The sequence below is a fragment of the Lipotes vexillifer genome, unplaced genomic scaffold (assembly GCF_000442215.2).
Source record: "Lipotes vexillifer unplaced genomic scaffold, Lipotes_vexillifer_v1.1 scaffold1161, whole genome shotgun sequence".
Lineage (NCBI taxonomy): Eukaryota > Metazoa > Chordata > Mammalia > Artiodactyla > Lipotidae > Lipotes > Lipotes vexillifer.
The window spans coordinates 194287-217644 of record NW_006780142.1 but is presented as its reverse complement, the minus strand read 5'-3'; the positions used below and the strand labels follow the sequence as shown (position 1 = coordinate 217644).

The 23358-nt window shown below is 35.7% G+C and overlaps 1 protein-coding gene across 1 annotated transcript in view; it reads right to left on the bottom strand.

The window, feature by feature from the left end:
• Window positions 1-16167: 16167 nt before the first annotated feature.
• STXBP5 (syntaxin binding protein 5) overlaps window positions 16168-23358 on the bottom strand; it is a 163303-nt gene continuing 156112 nt past the window's right edge. The window contains 2 exon segments of the mRNA XM_007453212.1: window positions 16168-16209; window positions 17978-18198. Of these exon segments, the coding sequence (XP_007453274.1) occupies window positions 16168-16209; window positions 17978-18198 (263 nt within the window).

Genomic DNA, 23358 nt, shown 5'->3' with positions numbered 1-23358 from the left:
CTCAGGGTTCAGGTGGAAGCTGCAGGTCTTTTTATAACCCAGCATTTGCAATTCCTTTCAGTCACTTCCTCTGTATTCTATTTGTCAAGCAAGTCACTGAAGGCCAGCCCAGACACAAGGAGAGAAGGTACAAATCAGCCACAAATCTCACAGGCAATGAACTGAGTACTTTTTCCTGAATCTTTCCTGGCCTGGATCTAGCTGTTCTTTAAAAGTTGTGTCAGGGCTTCCCTGGTGGCGCAGTGGTTGAGAGTCCGCCTGCCGATGCAGGGGACATGGGTTCGTGCCCCGGTCCGGGAAGATCCCACGTGCCGCGGAGCGGCTGGGCCCGTGAGCCATGGCTGCTGAGCCTGCGCGTCCGGAGCCTGTGCTCCGCAACGGGAGAGGCCACAGCAGTGAGAGGCTCCCCGGCCCCCAAAAAAAAAAAAAAAAAGTTGTGTCAATTTGACAGGTAGAAACTGGCAGCTCATTGCTTCTTTTATATTTTCATGAGTATAGGTGAAGATGAACATCTTCTTATATGGTTATTGGCCACCTGATTCACCTCTTCTGTGAGATGCCTATTCATATATTTGCTTGTTTGGGGTTGTTCATCATTTTCTTAATTAATAGGAGCCTCTTGTATAATAGAAACATCATTTTTAATCTTGTCATATGTATTGAAAATTATTCTCTCTATACATTTAAAAAAATTTGACTTTGTTTCGTCTTTCGCTGTATAATAATTTTGTGTGTGTGTAGAGATAAATACGTCTGTCTATTCTTTTTTTGGGGGGTAGGAGTTTATTAATTAATTTGTTTATTTTTGCTGTGTTGGATCTTCATTTCTGTGCGTAGGGCTTTCTCTAGTTACGGCGAGCGGGGGCCACTCTTCATCCCGGTGTGCGGGCCTCTCACTATCGCGGCCTCTCTTGTTGTGGAGCACAGGCTCCAGATGCGCAGGCTCAGTAGTTGTGGCTCACGGGCCCAGTTGCTCCGCGGCATGTGGGATCCTCCCAGACCAGGGCTTGAACCCGTGTCCCCTGCATTAGCAGGCAGATTCTCAACCACTGCTCTACCAGGGAAGCCCTGTCTATTCTTTAATGGCCTTGATTTCCTTTGTTGCTTTGGAAAATATCAATCACCCCACAATTGTACACATGTTTAAAATTTTCTTTCAATATACTTATTTCTGTTTCTCTGTTTATTATTTTGTATTTAATTCAAATCGCTTTGGAAATTATGTTTTTCGTCTGAAATAGGGCGTATAGCTTTGTTATCTTATAGTGCTATGAGACTGTAAAGATATTGTGAAAAACAAAGCTAGAGGAGAAAACCTTTTTTCATTTATTTAACACATTTATTTAGCACCTACTATGTGGGACTTTTTAGTTACTTGCAATATGGGACTAAACAAGACCAATAAGTTCCCTGCTTCTAGAGTTTACTGCTATGGTTTGAATGTCTGTGTTCCCCCAAATTCATATGCCGAAATCCTAATGCTCAAGGTGATGATGTTTGGAGGTGGGGCCTTTGGGAGGTGATTAGTTGTGAGGGTGGAGCCCCATGATGGGATTAGTGTTTTTATGAAAGAGACCCCACAATGCTCCCTAGCTGCATCTGCCATGTGAGGACACAGTGAGAAGTAATCAATCTGCAACCCAGAAGAGGGTCTTTATGAGAATGTGACCATGCTGGCAGCTTGATCTTGGACTTCCCAGCCTCCAGAATGGTGAGAAATAAATTTCTGTTGTCGATAAGCCACCCAGTCTGTGATATTTTGTTATAACAGCATGAACGGACTAAGACACTTATTTACCTTCTAAGAGGAGAAAAAAAGACAAACAAGTTATAAAATGAAGCAAAGATGAACAAATTAACAAATGAAGTAGAAATAAACGTGGCATTTTCAAGGAAAAGAAAGAAGATCAATGAAAAAAAAAAAAAAAAGTTGTGTCAATTTGACAGGTAGAAACTGGCAGCTCATTGCTTCTTTTATATTTTCATGAGTATAGGTGAAGATGAACATCTTCTTATATGGTTATTGGCCACCTGATTCACCTCTTCTGTGAGATGCCTATTCATATATTTGCTTGTTTGGGGTTGTTCATCATTTTCTTAATTAATAGGAGCCTCTTGTATAATAGAAACATCATTTTTAATCTTGTCATATGTATTGAAAATTATTCTCTCTATACATTTAAAAAAATTTGACTTTGTTTCGTCTTTCGCTGTATAATAATTTTGTGTGTGTGTAGAGATAAATACGTCTGTCTATTCTTTTTTTGGGGGGTAGGAGTTTATTAATTAATTTGTTTATTTTTGCTGTGTTGGATCTTCATTTCTGTGCGTAGGGCTTTCTCTAGTTACGGCGAGCGGGGGCCACTCTTCATCCCGGTGTGCGGGCCTCTCACTATCGCGGCCTCTCTTGTTGTGGAGCACAGGCTCCAGATGCGCAGGCTCAGTAGTTGTGGCTCACGGGCCCAGTTGCTCCGCGGCATGTGGGATCCTCCCAGACCAGGGCTTGAACCCGTGTCCCCTGCATTAGCAGGCAGATTCTCAACCACTGCTCTACCAGGGAAGCCCTGTCTATTCTTTAATGGCCTTGATTTCCTTTGTTGCTTTGGAAAATATCAATCACCCCACAATTGTACACATGTTTAAAATTTTCTTTCAATATACTTATTTCTGTTTCTCTGTTTATTATTTTGTATTTAATTCAAATCGCTTTGGAAATTATGTTTTTCGTCTGAAATAGGGCGTATAGCTTTGTTATCTTATAGTGCTATGAGACTGTAAAGATATTGTGAAAAACAAAGCTAGAGGAGAAAACCTTTTTTCATTTATTTAACACATTTATTTAGCACCTACTATGTGGGACTTTTTAGTTACTTGCAATATGGGACTAAACAAGACCAATAAGTTCCCTGCTTCTAGAGTTTACTGCTATGGTTTGAATGTCTGTGTTCCCCCAAATTCATATGCCGAAATCCTAATGCTCAAGGTGATGATGTTTGGAGGTGGGGCCTTTGGGAGGTGATTAGTTGTGAGGGTGGAGCCCCATGATGGGATTAGTGTTTTTATGAAAGAGACCCCACAATGCTCCCTAGCTGCATCTGCCATGTGAGGACACAGTGAGAAGTAATCAATCTGCAACCCAGAAGAGGGTCTTTATGAGAATGTGACCATGCTGGCAGCTTGATCTTGGACTTCCCAGCCTCCAGAATGGTGAGAAATAAATTTCTGTTGTCGATAAGCCACCCAGTCTGTGATATTTTGTTATAACAGCATGAACGGACTAAGACACTTATTTACCTTCTAAGAGGAGAAAAAAAGACAAACAAGTTATAAAATGAAGCAAAGATGAACAAATTAACAAATGAAGTAGAAATAAACGTGGCATTTTCAAGGAAAAGAAAGAAGATCAATGTGACTCAAGCATATTAAGTGAAAAGTGTTTAGAGTTTAGAGCAGAGAAGCAGCAGGAGGGGGTCAGACCATGGAGAGTCTTGTAAGCCTTAGTAAGGAGTTTGGCTTTTATTTTAAGTATTATGGGAATCCATTAGATGCTTGAATCAGGGAGTAATATAGTTTGATTTACATTAAAAAAAATATCACGTTGACTGCTGTGTGGAGCACGAACTGTAGAGAGGCAGGGAGGCCAATCAGAGTTGTAGGGATGGATGGTAGAGGCTTGGGCGAAGGTGGCCACAGTGGAGATGGACAGACATAGACAGGCTGGAGAGAAACTTTGGAGGTAGGTGTGACGGCACTTGCTCGTGATTTGGATGTAAGGGAAAGTGGGAAATTGAGGAAGGTAACTGTGCTGTTTATTGAGATGGGGAATACTAGGGGAGGACTAAATTTTGGTGCAGAAGGAAATCAAAAGTTCTGGGTTTTTAGTTGTTGTTGCTTTGTTTTGTTTTTGAGGTCAAATTTACATAACATAAAATTAACTATTTTAAAGTCAACAATTTAGTGACATTTAGTACATCCACAAGGCTGTGCAACCACTTCTGTCTAGTTCCAAAACATAAAAGTTCTGTTCTGAATATGTTAATTTTGCAATGTTCATGAAAAGATCTTGGCTGAAGATATAAATTTCAGAGTCATGATATTCAAAGCCAGGAGACCAAACGGAACAGAGAAGGCATCCTACCGTTTCGTAGAGAAGAAGAAACTTACAAAGGAAAAGGCGGGAAAACATTCCCTGTAGAAGGAAGACAACGAGGAGAGGCCAGTGCTTTAGAATCCAAGAGAAGAAAGTACATCAACTGCTGCTTAGAGCAGAATCCCCATGAGGTTTGATGACATGGAAGTCACAGCTGAACCTGACAAGAGCAGGTTTAGGAGAATGAAAGTGAGAGAAGCTTGACTGGGGAGAGTTAAAAGGAAATGAACTTTGAAAGCTGTGATTTCAGATAACTTCGATCACTTTGCTGTGAAATGGTGATGTAACATGTCTTGGGGGTCAAGGGAGTGTCTGCTTTAAATATGGGAGATACTGGAGTATGTTTATGTGCTGATGATCATGATTCAGAAGAGAGAGAGAAATTGATGCAGAAGAGAGAGGGGAAAATTGGAGGCAAATCCTTGAGCAGGTGGAAGAGATAGAATCCGGTGTACAAGTGAGGAGGGCGGTCCCATTACAGCCTGAATGCTCCTATTGGGACAGAAGGGACTCGGTATGAGTGAGAGGCAAGAAGGCTGGTACACTTTGTGGTAGGACAAGGAGGGAGTTCTCATCTAATTGTTTCTTATTTTCAAGGAAGTAAGGAGAGCAAGCCCGATCCCTGCCCCACTTCTAGGCCCTTAGGGACTTGGAATATGAGGGGGGAAATGTAACTTCTACTTAGAGGGTGACAGTGAGAAGAGTCATGAGGGCTCAGTGAGGGCAACAATGTGGAGGCCGTGAACCCTTTGGAGAGCGGGGACGTCTGCTAAGGATTGTGAGTTTTGGGGATACAGGGGAAGGGACTGCCAAGGTGGGCCGGGGCCAGGGGGAAAGGGAATCCTGGTGATGATGGAGCCTTGCTCTGTTGTCATGTGGCGACCTTGTGATTTAGGTCTCTGATGGGTTGAAGACAAGTTATGATTTTGGCCAGTAGATTATCTGGCTTCTTCTAGTTGTTAGAGGGGTAGGCACTCTCTTTCTACTTTTCTACCCACTCAGTGAAAGCCACAGAGCATTTTTGTTCCTAAACAGGCTGAACTTTCATACTGAAGCCAGCAAGGAGTTTATTTCCTCCCGTATTGAATCCAGCGAATGACTGTGTCCGTGCCTGGGGCTGTGGCCATCTTTCTAACCCACTTATCTAGTCTCTTTACTTTACAACTTAAAACTCCCCAGTGTCTTCACATTCCTCTCAGGCTAAGTCCAAATTCACCATCTGTCCTCCACAGGCTCAACTTTTGGCATTTCCCTCCTTCCATATATCCTGGTCACTCAGAACTGCTTGCATTTCCCAAATTGACCCTAAATGTTTGGAATGACGTTATGACACTTCAGTTTTTGCTTAGCCCAGTTCTGTTCATCCTTTGGATTCTCTTCATTCCCCTCTCCCTTTGGGGAAGCACTACTTCCCTTCTAAGACCAAGTCGGTACCTCTCCTCAGAGTTTGACCTTACTGTTATCAAAGCACTGATTATGCTGACTGTGATCTCTGGTCACCAAGGCTCTGATCTTTCCTTTCAATCTCTTTTCTCTCTATTGTTCTCATTGGATTATTTCTCTTGACCTATCTTCAACTTCCCTGATTCTTTCCTTTGTTATTACAATTCTTCAGTTCATTCCATTCAGTGAGGTTTTTTTGGTATTATACTTTTTAGTCCTTTGTCAGTTTTTGTTCTTTATAGCTCATATTTTTTGTTGAATTTTTTCAAACTTTTTTTCAAACTTTCAGAGAGTGTTCATGATATTTGCTGGAGCATTTTACCAGCTACTTCCAAGTCTTTGTCTTTGAGATCAGGAACTCTGTCTAATTAACCATCTTCATACGTCAATGGTTGAATGTGTTGCTTGGTATATATTATATGCTCAAGTATTTGTTGAACGAAAATGTGAGTAAACACATACTCACTTACTTTAATGAATGTAAGCTGTGCAATATGTATGAAATATCCATAGTGAGGACTCAGTTTAAACTCAGCTCTTTTGGAAATGCACTGAGCGTTAGTATAGCACATGTTTGACAACAATGTAGACATTTTCTTTAATTGTTTCTTCAGATTTATGTAGCATCTTTCTTTTGGGCACCTTCAGTTTCTCCCTCCAGAGCCCATGCTCATCTGTACACTATGTCTCTAAGGCTGCAGAGCAGAGGGTGCCCTAACAGTGAGGTCCCTCTGCTGTTACATTATATTATGACAATCTTATAAATTGGTACTGCTTTCATTCTTATTTAATATCTGAGGGAAGTAAGGGTTTAAAAGAGGTTAAGTAAGGTGTGGTCACATTGTTGGTAAACAGCAAACAAGGACTTGGACCTTGGCCTGATCCAGTCTCTCTCTTACCAGCTAAATGGAAACTAAGTCTTTGAAAGGTAATCTGCTCTGTAAAAGGACAGGAAAGCAACATCCTAATTTCAGACAATTTTTATTTTTATTTATAGAGGTATTTTATAAATGCTCTGTGAAAATAAATGTTAATTCTGCTATGACTAAACCCCCCCAATGTATTTATTCTCTACACCAGGGAGAAAAAAAATTACGTTTGTAAATTTGAACATAATTATTACAAAAAAATTGCCAGGCACTGGGATTCTGGTTGTTCTATTGTGAAAGGCAACTACATATTAATTTTAATCAGATCTTATATCTTGATGATAGTTGGTGATAAATGCATCCTGGATTGGCTCCCTGGGGTCCCACACCACAAAGATGAAATTCAGTTGAACTAAAGGTGCTTATTAAATTCAAATATGTTTTAATTCATTGATTCTCCATTAATTACTTTATTAAAGACAATGTATCAATTTGTTTTTATCCTGATTATAGCAGTTTTAATATTACCTGATTTGCTGATCCTGGTACTAGATTTGCTACTTGTTCTTTCCTGTTCAAATATATTTCTGATTCACAGAGCTTCTAAGGGATTACTATTTTTAAGGTCATAAAGCCTTGTGTTTGTGTAGTAATTCTGTTTTCTAACCATTTTCAGAGGTTATTTTATTATATCCCAACAAGTACTCTATGAAGTAGGTAAGGCCAATATTTAGAGCCTAGTTTTATACATGAGGAAACAGGCAAACAGAGGCTGAGTAACTTGGAAAGTTCACTGGCATAACTAGTACCAAACTTAGGGATGGAAAACTGGCCTTCATACACAGGCCAACATGCTAGGCATTTGAAAGGAGCTATATATAATGCCCACTTTTGCTAAACTCGGAATGAAATGAGGGGCAAATCCACTTGCCTAACATTTAACCAATAATCACTCATTGAGTTTTGGTGATATCAGGAGGAGTAAATAAAGTTTCCAACAGACTAACCATTAGAAAAGTTATGTAATGAAATCTTATAAATGGATTCACTGCTCTGTCTTATCATGAGGAGTTTTTGTTAGGAGCACCACACCAAATATTAAGGTTTGTGAGCTTCGGGCACAAATTTACAAAGGTAAGTCCGGGCTCACTCATCCACCCCAACTAGTTAAAAGCATGGACTAAATGTAAAAGAGAAAGTGAACTTATAAGAGGAATTAGTGCAAATACACTAAAAATCCAAACTAGCATTTAGGCAGCCTAGACTTCTATACTTTCTTATCTACACCGTGGCAGAGCTTTTATGAACATATTTTTGACAGCCCCTCAGGAATTCTCTGGGCCAGTGGTTCCCATGGTAAAGGGTGGGAGTGAGTTCTAGGAGGGGAAAGAGGCCAGAAAAAGGGACCATCCTACTGGGGAGTGTTTTGGAAATTCGTGGGGCCTTTTTTTTTTTGTAGTTCTTCTAGTGTATAACCTTAAGATTTACATACTAAAAAAGTATTAAAATTATAAATCACATTTCATATGTCTAGTGTATTAGGTTATTAGGTCAATTTTTTTAAATTACATATATAGGAAAATATATTATCTATAAATTTCATCAAAGGATAGTAAAGGAAACATCCAAAATATCTGTGATATAAATGGGAAACTGGCTCTAGGGCACTGCTCTAGATCAGGGTTCTCAAAGTGTGGTCTGTAGATCAGTAGGATCAGCATCACCCGGGAACTTGTTGAAAATACAAATTCTTACTACTCCAGACTTACTGAATATGAAACTCTGGGGGTGTGGCCCAGCAATCTGCGTTTTACCAAGGTTTCCAGGAGATTCTGATTCTCGTTTGAGAACCACTGCTTAGACTAATGGTACCTGTAGTCACATTCTTGTTAAAGGGACATGGAGGTTACATTTTCTGAAATGTAGTTTTCTGGCTTTTACACCCATGTGACGCTAATGGTTTCTTGGAATCTTTGATCTCAAAAGCAAAGTCATCATCTGGTTAACCACCCTAGGGAAGCGGGTGGGCCAGCACTGAGGGCTGCCTGCACGTTCTGTCACCTCACACCCCTCCAGCATTTACGTTTTAAAAATCTCTGCCTCAGCACAGGTCTTCTGTGTGCTAGACTGTTTTTACTTTATCTGCTGAGATTTTGTAGGTCTGGAGGTCACAATGAGTTGGGATGACATTACTGCTTTTAAAAATTATTTACAAATTCACCCAATATTTAGGGGGAGACCCTGAGAAACATTAAGGAATTATAGTATTTCTGCCCAAAATTGGCAAAGAACTGTGCTGGGTTAAAATAAACATTACTAAAGAGTAAAGAGATTTGGAGTGAGAGGCATTGGGGATAGGGAGAGGGAAGAAAGACAGAAAGAGAAACAGAGAGGGAGGGAGGGTGAGAGAAACATTCGGAGATAAACTCAATTAGGGAGAGATGCACAAAGGGGTCTTCTGTTTGGGAGCAGACACACACTCACTGTGAAACAGTAACACTGTTGGTTAACCTTGAGTCAGGGTACCTGTTGAGCGCTGTACCTTAGGTCTTCCATGGATGACAGAAATTTGCAACAGGTAAGTAAATTAAGGACTTGAGTTTGATATTTAAATGAAGCTCTCAGACTTCTAGACTTTGCTAGTAACAACATATTCTGTATTACCTGAAACTGTTTTTATTAATTAAATGTGCAGCTTAATGTTATGTTGTTTTTAGAAGCAGTTATGAAAAACTATGGGGTTTTGTTTTTTAAAATAGTGTACAATTGGATAATGTGACCAAAACTAAAGGTCAGAATATTTCCATAAGTTTTGAGTGAATACATACTATTGATGTAAATTAAAATTTGAAAAAGTAAAATGACTTTGAGAAATCTTTTCTTTTTTAAAAGATCACATTTGTACAAAAACTAAAAAAAGTTTTACGACAGAGCAATCACATTGTCTTTTAAAGTAATGGAAGAAAATCAGAATCGTCTTATAAACACCTATGAAGAGTTACAACGACAAATATATTTCTGTCTAAAACAGTGGACAGCACGGTACCATTTAAACAGGACACACCCTAAATAAAGGTTCTTTAAAAAGCCATGAACAGAGATACATGAAGACAGTCTCTCTACTTTTTACTTTTTTTTATGCCTATATCTTCTGGAAAAATACTATTTTTGATAATATAGCAGATCACTACCAAAAGATCTACATCACTTTACAACAAATAACTTAGATATTTTGTCAGTTCCGTATCTAAGACTTTAATGATTTTCTGGATGAAAAGTATCAATCATAAAAATTAACCTTTGCAAAGTCTGCAGTTTTCCCTTATTACAACAATACTGTAAACGCCTCTTGTTAAAGGCTGACAATAAGGTGACACATGACTGCCACCATGTGGGCAGTTAAGATGATACAGATTTCAAAATCAAATAAACCTTCAATTTAATGAGAATTACCATATTCTTTATTCTGAAATGCAATGGAAACAATGATAAATAAGGACGTTTGGTACTCTTTGAGCTACATTATTCTATATCCATTAATGTGGTGTTCATTTTTGGCACAAGTAGTTGGACACTGATACTATCAACTAGCAAAAGGCCATTTATGGAAATTATCTACAACCTTGCTACTCCAAGTACGTTCCATAGGCTAGTGGCATCTGTAATTACTTGGGAGCCTATCGGAGACGCAAAATCAGGCCCCACCTGAGACACCTGGAATCCAAATCAGCATTTTAACAAGATGCTGTGGATTTCCGTACACACCCAAGGCCAAGATGTCTTCATCTACAGCTGGTGCCTACTGTCTGGACCCTCACCCTTTACTGTGCTTCCCACTCAATGTAGGGGCAGGTAACTTTTACCAAAAAGTCCAGATCGTTAAGAAAAGTATAGTTTGCTTTACTTGAATTACCTGATTAACTTGACTTTCCCTTTGCAGATGTAGAAATCTATTTTATCTATTATTTGCTGAGGTTGAACTACTGGATTAATTCCACAATTCAGAGAAAAACATTAAAACAAATTTTCCAGAAAAAAGGGCTTATTTAGTTTCAGGAGAGATTAGAATATTTTATTTTGCCCAATCAGAGCCCTTCAGCTTAAAGAGACATTCATATACATATATATGAACATTTTCCAGAAACATTAATTTATAATACATTATTTTAAAATACCAGCTTAACGGTATTTATTTACAAAAATATTTCATTACCTAATTTAAACCTTTTGCTGTGATGACAGTTGTAAAGTACAGGAATGCAAAATAACTACAAAGTTTAACATGTTTTTGGTGTTTGCAATAGTGCTTTTTTGTTTTAAATGAAACAGTACACAGAGATGGGTTTTTAAATCATATTTTAAATGCATATTCCAGCAATCACCTTTGAGATAGTTACTGGACTGAGCAAGATTAAAAAAAAAAAAAAAGTGCAGCAACTGAAAACTACCTGCATGTACAGTTTGAGGTGTACACAAGCTTGAGCTCTATACCAACCATGCTTTGCCCCTGAAGTGGACAATGTTAGAAAAACTTGATCTTGCTCTTTTTAATATTGGTTTTGGTGTTGCATTTACAATGAACCAATAGTATAACTGGAAAGCAAAATGTTTTTCTGGTTCTAACTACCACGTTAAGCAGAGGTCACACCTAAAGTATCACCATACCATTTATTTACACAAAAAAATTTTTTTAATTTAAAACATGATTTACCCTCTTTGCGTTGCTCTCTATCGATATGTTAAATCTGTTTCCACCTCCTTACATTGTCCTCAGTTGAAGAAAATTTAAACAACACAAAACACATTGCAAAAGTATAAAAAAACCCCCAAACTCCCAAATAAATAGGATTCCATTGTCATTAGCCTATATCCATTTAAAATGCCTGAGCCAAACAACCTACAATAAATTCTGATTTATTTACAACTCATACAGTATAAAATTTTAAACTATTAGCCTCATTGCGAAATATTGGCAGAACACAGTCACGATTTTTCTGATGCAAAGAGTGCGATGAAAAGAGCAATTTAATTACACGTAGCCCTGGACTACTGTACTCAGTTTGTAAAGGAATTGTGCCTAATAATTTAAGACTGTGTGAGGAACTGAAGAAAGCAATGTTATAACCCTGATAATTGGGAAGTTATTAAAACCATTTAATTCAGCTGAGAAAGGTAAGCGAAAGTTTCCCCTTTGATTTTTGTCGGGGTTGTTACAACTATTTTCTGTCCACAGAAGCTTTAAAACGTCTGTGGTAACAGTAAGATCATTAAGAGTCACAGGAAAAATCATCCCCATAGCACTTTACAAGAAATTGATCAGAGTGATGAAAAGTATAATTAACAAAAGCTGTAAACAGTATCTTCACATTCATTTTCAAATGAAAAAAAAATAATTTTGGGGCATAAATTTCAATTCAAGAGAACAAACACCCTAAAAGGGAAAAGAAAAAAAGGAGGACACTTAAGATAGAGAAGTGCTCTTTCTCAAAGTAAATACAGATTAAAAAGTCTAGGAATATTTGATCAAGTATCAAACTGATAAGGAACAAATTCTATAAACTACAAAATAAAAACCGTCATTGACAAAAATACATATACTCTGTTTTCATTTTTGGAAATTTATTTTTAAAAAAGGTAGAAGAAAATATCTGGAAAACTATTTTAAATATATATATTTTTTAAAACAATAATTAAGGTAGGCATCCAACAGCAAGCTGCAGCTATTGAGAAAGATCTTGTAATTACTGTTGTGGGCATTTTCCCCAAAATAAAATTAATATTTGAAAATGCTCAATAGAGGGTTTCTTTTAAACCATAGTAATGATATCTTTCCTGTCATGTGTGAAGACTTTTGAATGATGTATGATTCTTTAAAATTAATTGTATCTCGATATGAGATACCAATATTTCTTATTATAAGCGTAAAACATAACTTTTTGTATGGATAATATACATACTTTTTAAGTACTTTGACTTAAACTTAACAAGTTCACCATTTTTAAAATTAAAGAGTACATTTATAAAAATTCCATTTTAAAACTAAAAGTATATTCTCTAGCAGTATGTATAAATATAACATGTTACTGTATGATCTTAAAACAAATCTGAAAGTGTTGCAATAATTTAAGACCTAGAACGCTGAAACAAACAGCAAATGATTTTACTATTTTTTAATCCTTCAAAACTATGATCATTTAAGTGCAGCTAGCAGCATGTTCACAATTTTGGTATGTTTTATACATATGTATCACTTGATTTGAATGGAGAAATGTGAATTAAATGATAATAAAAATTTTTCATTACCTAAAAAAGTGCAGAAAAAATTCAAGTTTGAAGTTCAGTGCTCTTTATTTTGCAAAAACAAATAAACAAAATCCCAAAAGTTAAAATGTAAAATAAATCTTTGCCACAAAAAATTTACCTTTGGATATAGCTTTTCTAATGTCACATGAAAAAATGCCTTAAGCAAAACATATATGGAATACAGAACTCAGGGTAAAACTTTGAAGTCCATGGTATCTTTCACATATTTTTCCTTTCCTCAGCTGTCTTCTTACCACCTCCTGTAACCTAAAAGTATGTAACACTTTCAGACTTGTTTAAAACACATATCTACATGAAATAACTTCAGAGAAACCTACAATTAAAAAGTTCTAAGCAAAAGAAAATGCTTCTTTCTTTAAAGTACTGTACTTAAATTGTAATATAGTACACATAATAACATAGACAATTAGCAGCACTTTTTCCCATCCACAAAAAAAATCAAATTAAGAAGTTAGTAATAGCTCAGTTATATCCATAACCATTTTGGGAAACACCTTGTACAATTGAAATGCAAACCAAGGGAATTAAGATAATTGAAAACTTCAAATGGTGTAATACAGAGAAGTTGTCAGAATATAAGGTTTCAAATAACGTTCTAAGCAAATACGTATGGATTTTAGTTTGAAGAGTGAAATGAGCCAGATATGTGGTACATATAGGGAAACCACTTCCTACTGACAAACTGCTAATCAGTGAATACTTCAATGATTGAATTCAGAGTCAAAAGACACAGGCAACAAAGAATAATGTTTGAAGATATGGAGGAAGCACACAAAAATCTTTCACTTTTCTAATATTTTCTATCTTGATGACTTTTTTTAATTTTTGGTTTGTTTTCCTGAAATCTTGGCTTGCTGGTGACTGTAACTTTTTGCGTTAGAAAAAAATAAGAGATGTTACCTCTCAAATTACAATAAATTCCCTGGGTTAGTTTACTACTGCAGACTGTCTCTTATCTACAGACTGAATCAAGTATAACTCTGAGAAGCTTATTTCCTATTTTCAAAAACACTTCAAGCTTTCTAACCCTAAGTGAGTTTCTAGTTTGCTGTGCATAATTTGTAGATTAATTTAAAAATGAAATAAAATAACTTGAAATATTGATTTAAGATTTTCTTATAAAACCCATCTCAGGTAAATGTATCTAACTTCTCTATTTGAAAATAATTACAAGATTGGTTCATTTTATATACAACAGGAAAAATGACAGTTGATATAAAAATTAAGTTGATATACAATTAACACGAAATAACACAGCAAATTAAATAATTGGAGCTAAAATGCCCTTACACATGAATGGGGAATCATCCAGTATATTACTTTACTTAGTGCTTCTCAACTTCAAATCCGTTAACTACTGATTTTATTGATGACATTCACAAAACTGTACCTTTAAAAAACGGCTTAATACTTCCTGTGACATATCATGGAACAATGGGTTTATTAGATAATATATGATACAAATTAAACAACTTGTAAACTGCTACATGTTCATCATATAGCTGACATTAACTAACAGAAATGTTACTCATAGGTACTTTCTACAAAGTCAAAAACTTTTGAGAATGACTATTTTTAAAATACTTCTTTTGGCTTGATCAGTTATCTCTATCACATATATTTAATCCCTCCCTAATGATATTTAAAGTAAATTTTAATGTAAACTTTCATATCCCATAGTGCACGTTATAAAATGTAAACATAAGAGCTTTATTAATGAAAAGAGTAAAGAGGAAAAATGCATAACAGACTGTGAAATTAAGGTGTTCTACAATATACCTTTAATGATCATATGGAATAGAAAAACAACCAGCATGTTTGCTATCAATTTGTGCTCTGATTATCTCTTAATGACAAAAGAAAACTGTTTTAAACTATTTTTTATAGAAGAAAATATTTAAATTTCATTAATACTAAGTATAATCTTCTATATTATTCATCCTTTGTTGCTTTAAGAACAATCAGTAATAATCTCAGATGAGCCTGCAGAATGAGCTTACCTACTTCAGATCTACCCCGTCATCTCTTTTCTGTCTGTGTGCTATTCTAGGGACCAACCATTTATTGTCCACTGATGGTCTCATCTGCTTTATACTCCAATACAGGAATAATTTAGTTACCAAAATGCACATATTTTCCTTTCCTTTTGGCTTTTTAAAACCTTGAAAGGACATGAACAGTTTTACAGTATATTTCTACAGAAAATACTTTGTACGTCATCAGACTAGGCTCTTACATAGATAATTATTGACAAAGGATGCTTGTGATTTTTTTCCATGCGACAGCATGTGCACTAAGATTTAATTGGCTCATCACCTGAGTGTACTGGAACTGTTAGCAAGTAAAGGGCATATTAAAAAGGGAGCTGAACATTTTACTGAAATAATGAAACATTTTTTAAAGCAATTTTAATTAAGTAATGCAAAGGTACATTAGGTTAAACATTTTATAAAAATTCAAGCAAAATTAAAAACTTAGCCAATTTCAACATTTCTACAAATTTAACCAGTAACTATTTTGGTCAAATCCACGTTTAGCTGAATTAATGAGAACAAGGACAAGGGACATTGAAGTATTCTCCTCACCACAATGGAGGTTTTTCTCACTTTCCACACTGCATAGCCATTACATGGAAACTCCCAGAATGATGAGCAGTTCAGTCATGCTCTACACTTTTCTTTTCAATGAAAAGTGATGTATCGCCTTGTTTTGCTTTTGACAAAATACGGACTAAACACAAGTATACAATAACAAGAATCCAAGAGTAGCCCATACACAAGTCAACTATGTGTATGTTTTTATTATTTAAAGCCCACCATTCAGCTTATCTGTCTAAAGATATGGTAATAAACAGTTTGCTTCTTTTTCACTAATGATACTGATGACCAGTCAGTTGAAGGGAGGGAAAGTCCAAGACAGCCGTTTATAAGTCAGTCAGTGACACAAATATAACTGTTTCAGCTTCAGGACTTCTGACTTATTGCCTCTCCCTCAAAGAGGTCAAACAACGATGGCAGATAACGACAGTACAGAATCTTTTGGCATGTGAAAGTTTAATACAGGACTGACCCAGGAAAAGTCCCTGCTATGTCTCCTCAACATCCCTCTGTTTCTTCATTTGTAACATGTGACCATCCTAGTTCCCAAACCGTCAACTCGTAGCTGGCCCACAGCATATACTCCACGTTGAGTGTGTATGAACACTCCTCAGTTAAAGCCGCATGACTGAGGTCAAACAGTGCATGATTGTGCTAGGAAAGAGCAGTATCCAGTGATGAACATCTCTTTAATGTTAACTTTCCTAAAGTGAAATCAACAAAATAAAATAGGAAAATTCTTTTTCCTTCTGGCTAAAGTTGGACTTAGTTGGACTTCTGGTTGTCAGAACTGGTACCACTTCTTATCTTTGTATTTCAACATCATCTAAAGTGGAGAAAACACGAAAAACACATTTTAAAAATGCCAGAATAACAACACTTACAACTGGTTGCTATACTTTTCCAAAACATGACATCATTCTGAAACATCCTCTCATTTTTATATTTAGTATTTATATGGAAAGCAGGAAGCAGGAACTGTTCCGTTTCAAGGAAAAAGGAATGTAACTATGAAGAACTAGCCTAGAAGGTCCTCACATTTCCTAAAGACAAGACATAAGTAAATTTTGGCTCAGTGCATTCTTTGGTGACCTAAGCTAATAACTTAAAAAATAAGGTAACTTTCAGTTCTCTAAAGTGAATTAAAAATAATACTTAAAGAACCTGGAGAATGAAAGGCTGAAATTACTACTGCTGCCATCTACAGTTTACTGAGCACTTAACTCTGGGCCAGGCACTGTATAACATACTTTCTCTACATGATTTCACTTGGTCCTCACAACAACTCTATCTGTTAGGCATTATTAAAGTCTCCCTATTTTACCAATGAAGAAACTGAGGCTTATAGGGGTTAACCACAGTAACACAATGGTGAAACTGGGATTTGAACCTATGGAGTCTAATTCAAAAACCCATGATCTTAACCACCTCAGCGTACTGTCTTCCTTAGACTCTCAAATATGGCTCGGGAACGTCTGGTAGAAGGGAAGAGCGAACAGCTAGGGATTCCGCTCTTTGCTAAATATTTTGACTGTAGATATATCTGAGGTTAACTGAACTGTTATATACCTTAGAGATCACAGTCAGGGGCACGGTTATGCCAACAAAAGGCCTGACCTAGATTTAAGGCACTAGCCTGTATCTGAGGTGTGTTGGCCTAGTACACGGACTCACGAAAGATCTCTGAATCTCTCTGAAAGCCTGGACAATTCTCTCCCAAGTCAAGTTACCTCTCATACATTCTAGTTGTCAACATTATTGAGCAAGGAGGAGATGACTTTTGACTGAAAAGTTTAAACAAGAGCTATTACTGACAGAGTGGGTACTCAAATATAAAAATAAACTTAATATGGCTTCTTCAGATAATACACTCAAAATGCCTCTGAGGGCTAAGCTAGGAACTAAATGTGTGTAGTCCAGTATAAAGCATCAAGGAGTGGCAGAACTGTGTGTCGAAATGAAGAACGTGTATTCCACCTGATGGCTTTCAAATTCAGTTTTTCAAGGGTACTATTCTGGCTAACAAAGTGTATTTGTAAGAAGGCCAGTTAGGGATCCCCTACTTTAGAGCATATGTTTTTAAGCTCCACCACAACTTCCTAGTTTATCAACATGAATTCGTTGCAAAAATGCACATTACTCCTCTGTGTGAACTGGTCTACAGACAGATTTAGTATTGTTTCATTGAATAAAAACATTGGCCAATTTCAGTTATTTAACTCTACCTAAAGATCAAGAGGCAAATTATTTCCTTCTCTAGGAGAAGTGAGTAGTAGAATCTGAGGTATTTAGGAAAATTAGCTTTGTTGTTGTTATTGTAACCCCTAAGAAACTGTTTGCAAAGCCACTGGCTTTGTTTACAAAAAGGCTGAAGGTGAGCAGTTACCTTCAAAATTTATAAACTACAGTAAGAGACCAAAGGCTACTGAGACATATTCTTGTAATGGTTCCCGCTGGCGGCAAAAATTAGGAATTTGCAACCATACTGAGGATACATGAAAATTCATGTGTAGAAATACAATAGCTATAAAAATACAGTAATTTTCATACTTGCTTTACCTAGGCTTTTTGGCTTAAATATTTGACAGACATACCTCATGAGCATGTTTAGAAAATGAATCTGCACTGGATAACATAGCTGCAGTTCTTTCTTCCAGGTCACTAAGTTTCTGCCCTCTTTCATCTAGTGCCAACCTGGCTCGTGCTAATTCACCAACAACTCCAGATGCTGCTCCTTTCACGCCTTCGATGCCACCAGGGCCAGGGATATGCTGAGCAAGACTTCTTGAAGCCTTTCCCGAGGATGATTCCCCAACTGAACGATTTGATAAATGAAAGAGTAACCCAGAAAATGAAAATTTTTTACTAATAAAATCCTACTACCTGATAGCATTAAAACACACTTGATTGACAATATAATTGAAGTATTTATTTTGCTATATAATTATTACTTTTTAATTATGATTGTTTTAATAATTTGTAGATACTTTTCAAACATACAAAAACACAACGTACATTAATATTCTATTCTATACTAGTTCATATAATAGAACTTGAGCCAGAAAGTGACTGGTAATTATTTGTTGAAATGAATAATGGGTATACTGATACCACTTTAATAACAGTAAAAAAATCACTCTTAAGTGTCCAAAAAATTAAAGATAAATTAACTTAAAAATATTTAAATTCAAAGACATAGATTTAAATATACATATTTATTTTAGTTTATTTATACCACACTTTCTTTTACTTGAAATACTATGCTTAGGCTTAGAAGGAAAATGTAGAATTTATTCAGTATTTCTTTTCAGTCTCCAAAAGTTGTAGATAACCACATCCCTTTCTTTCTATCCATTTATCTTGTCACTTACCAAACAGATCAACTTCTTCTTTCAAAAGATCTCAGGAATTCATTGCTTCCTTTCCCTTTATAACCTAGACCCTCATCACCTAACACCTAGATAACTGCAAAAGGCTTAAAACACGTTAAAGACTGATGTCAGATTCCCTTTCTTCAGCATACATTTCTTTCTTTAGAAATGTAACTCATACCATAAAATTTGGCCTTGAACAATTCAGTAAATTTTAGTTTATTCAGAAGGTTGTACAACTACCATCACTAATTCTCGAGCATTTTAATTACTCAAACACAAAACAAAACACCCAAACAAACCCATGATTATTAGCTGTCACTTTCCATTTCCTCCACTTCTCAGTCCTTGGCAATCAATAATCCACTCTGTGTCTCCATAAATTTTCCTGTTCTGAACATTTCATACAAATGATTCGCACACTGCGTGGATTTGTCTGGCTTCTTTCACTTACTGTCAAGATTCAACCATATTGTAGCATGTATCAGTACTTCATCCTTTTTAATAACTGAATAATATTCCATTGTATGGATATGGATATGTTTATCTGTTCATCAGTTGATGGACATTTGAGTTGTTTTCACTTTCTGGCTACTATGAATAATGCTGCTATGAACACTTGTACAAGTTTTTGTGTGAACATGTGTTTTCAATTCTCTTGGGTATATACTTAGTAGTGGAATTGTTGGGTCATATAACTTTGTTTAACTTCTTGAGGAACTGCCAGAGTTTTCCAAAGAGGTTACATTATTTTACATTTCCACCAGCAACTTGTGAGGGTTTCGATTTCTCCATATCCTTGAGAAGATTTGTTACTGTACATCTTTTGGATTACAACCGTCCTAGTAAATGTGAAGTGGTATTTCATTGTGGTTTTGATTTGCATTTCTCTAATGACAAATTATATTGAGCATCTTTTTGTGTGTTTATTGGCCATTTGTATCTTTTCTTTGGAGAAAAGTCTATTCAAACCTTTTGCCCATTTAAAAATTGGGCTATTCGTTTTTTTATTGTTGAGTTGTAAGAATTTTTTAATACTTGGTATTAGACTCTTATGAGATATCAGACTATCTTTTTTGACTTTTAATTCTGATGAAATCCAATTTATCTATTTTTTTCTTTGGTTGCTTATGATTTAGGTGCCATATCTGAGAAACCATTGCCTAATCTAAGGTCACAAAGATTTATACTTAGGTTTTCTTCTAAGAGTTTTATAGTTTTAGCTCTTACACTGAGATCTTTGATCCACTCTGAGTTAATTTTTGTGTATGGTGTGAGGTCAGGGTCCAATCCATTCTTTTGCATGTGGATATCCATTGTCCCAACACCATCTGTCAAAAAGACCACTCTTTCACCATTGAAGTTTCTTGGTATCCTTGTAGAAAATCAATTGACCATACATGTATGGGCTTACTTCTGGACTCTCAATTCTATTCCATTAGTCTATGTATCTACCCTAATGCCAGTACCACACTCTCTTGATGATTATAGCTTTGTAGCAGCTTTGGAAATCAAAATGTGTGAGTCCTGTATCTTCTTTCTTCTTTTCAGAAAAAATTGTGTGTGTGGCTATTTTGGATCCTTTCCATTTCCATATGAATCTTAGGAACAGCTTGTTTCTTTCTTCAAAAAACCAACTTGGACTTTGACAGGGACTGTGTTGAATGTATAGATCAACCTGGGGAGTACTGCCATCTTAGCAATAGTAAATATTCCAATCCATGAATGTAAGATATTAATTCATTTATTTATGTCTTAATTTCTTTAAATGATGTTCAAAGCTTTTAGTATATGTTTTAGTATATGTTTTCCATATGTTTAGTATATGTTTTAGTATTTTTTCTTTTTGATGCTATTATAAATGAAATTGTTTGCTTAATTTAATTTTTGGTTTGTTCATTGCTAGTGTACAGAAATGCAATCGATTCTTTATATGGATCTTGTATAAAATCTTGCTGAACTTGTTTATTGGCTAGAATGTGTTTAAAAAAATTTTTTTAATTTAAAAAGTTTTTTGGCCACACAGTTCAGTTTGTGGGATCTTAGTTCCCTGACCAGGTATTGAATCTGGGACTACAGCAGTGAAAGTGCCAAGCCCTAGCCACTGGACCACCAGGGAACTCCCTAGAATGTTTTTTTTGTGTGTGTGTGTGGTTTCCTTAAGACCTGCTATATGCAGGGTTATGTCATCTGTGAAGAGAGGTAATTTTACTTCTTCCATTCCAAACCTGCATGCCTGTATTTACTTTTCTTGCCTAATTGTCCTGGTTAAAGCCTCTAGTATGTTAATAGAAGTAGTGAGACCCTTTGAATTCCTTTATAAAATTTAGCAGTTACAAAATTTGGGGGGGTGTTGATAAGGACTTCATTAAATGTTTATTTGTGTACATGCATATATCAGTTTTGGGAGAACGGATGTTCTTATTGCATCTTCTACTGCACGAACATGGTATATCTCTTCATTTATTTGGGTCATTAACTTCTCTCAACGAAGTTCGATAATTTTCTACCTTCCCCATGGAGGTCCCTGAACATCTTCTGTTAAGATTTATTTCTAGGTATTTGATTTTTTTTTGATACTCTTGCGGTAGGTAGAATAATGGCCCCCCCCAAACCCCCAGAGATGACGACACTCTAATTCCTGGAACCTGTGAATATGTTACCTTCGCGGGAAAAGGAACTCTGCAGATGTGATTAAGTTAAAGACCTAAAGGTAGACTAATTATACAGGAAAACCCAATGTATAATCACATGTGTTCTTAAAAGCAAAGAGCTTTCCCCAGCTGTGGGCAGAGAAATGTGGCTTCAGAAAAACAGAGAGATGCAAAAAAGTTGCTAGCTTTGAAGATTAAGGAAGGCATCACCAGGAATGGAATGTGGATGGCCTCTAGAAGCTGAAAAAGGCAAGGAAACCATTCTCTCCTAAAGCCTCCAACAAGGAACACAGTCCTGGTAACACACCAGTGAGACCCATGTTGCTTTCTAACCTATAAAGCTGTAAGATAATAGAATTTCTGTTGTTTCAAGTCACTAAGTTTGTGGTAATCTGTTATAGCAGCAATGGAAAACTAATACAAAGAGCAATTTTTAAAATTTCATTTTTTACTGTTAATATGATACGAATAAATTTTATTTTTATATGCTGATTATATCTTGTCAGTTTACTAAACCATTATTTCTAATGATTCAGCTACAGATTTTTTAGGCTTTCTAAATATGTCATCATATCAAACATTCACAAGTGATTATTTTGTTCTCCCTATCCTATTACTGTACCTTTTATTTCTTTTTAGTTCCCTTTCCACACTCTCTAGGGACTTTAATACATTGTTGAATATATGTGGTAACAGAATTATATCTCATACCTTATGTCAAAGGAAAATTTTAAAATATTTTTTAATGTTCCTGTACTAAGTGTGATATTTGCTATAGAGTTTTGATAGTTAAATGTTGTATCATTTGTAGCTATAATTTATCAAATTACTTTCTAGGAATTTTTATCATGAATGGATACTGAATTTTAACACATCTCTTTTGCATTTATTGTGGTGGTGGTATGATTTTTCTCTTTAATCTGTTAATGTGGTGAACTACCAATTAACTTTTTAAAAAATAATAAATCAGCTTTGAATTCCTGGAACAATGCAAACTTGGTCTTGACACATCATCTGCATTGTGATTAGATCACACATTCTTAATTCTAATCCATTGGAAACTGTTGATTTTTTAAAAAAATCATCTAACATAATGTAAACTTTAAAAAAAAAAACCCTAACTTTTTATAATGTAAGTTTCAAACATACAGGAAAGTAAATAGAATTGTACAATAAACATCCATATATCCATGATCTAATTTTGGTAATAGATAACATTTTTTTTTTTTTGCCATTTGACTGTCTGTATATATATAATTTTTGAATGGAATACTTAAAATTCCCTACAAATATCAATAGAATACATTTTATGAACATTCTGTATGTGTTTGAAAATGTATATTCTGCAATGTTCTTTAGGTTTAAGTTCCTTCATTGTGTTGTTAATATCTTCTGTACCCTTGCAACCTATTTTTTATCTGCTGTTATATCTCAATCAATGGATATATTTTAGAAGTCCCCACTATGATTGAGAAATTGTCTCTTCTAGCAGTTATGTCCATATTTGTTTTTTATATATACTGAAGTCAAAATATTAGGTATACTTAATAATGCCTTAATGTTTACTCTTTCTGATATTAACATAGTCGTACCAGGCACATGATTCATTTGCGTTTGTGCTTTTCTACCTTTTAAAATTTCAATCTTTCTGTGCTCTTATATTTTATTTAAAAAACTTTTTTAACATCTTTATTGGAGTATAATTGCTTTACAACGGTGTGTTAGTTTCTGCTTTATAACAAAGTGTATCAGCTATACATATACATATATCCTCATATCTCCTCCCTCTTGCCTCTCCGTCCCACCCTCCATATCCCACCCCTCTAGGTGGTCACAAAGCAAGGAGCTGATCTCCCTGTGCTATGCAGCTGCTTCCCACTAGCTATCTATTTTACATTTGGTAGTATTTACCTCTTATATTTTAAATGTGTCTTCTGTGAGCAATATACT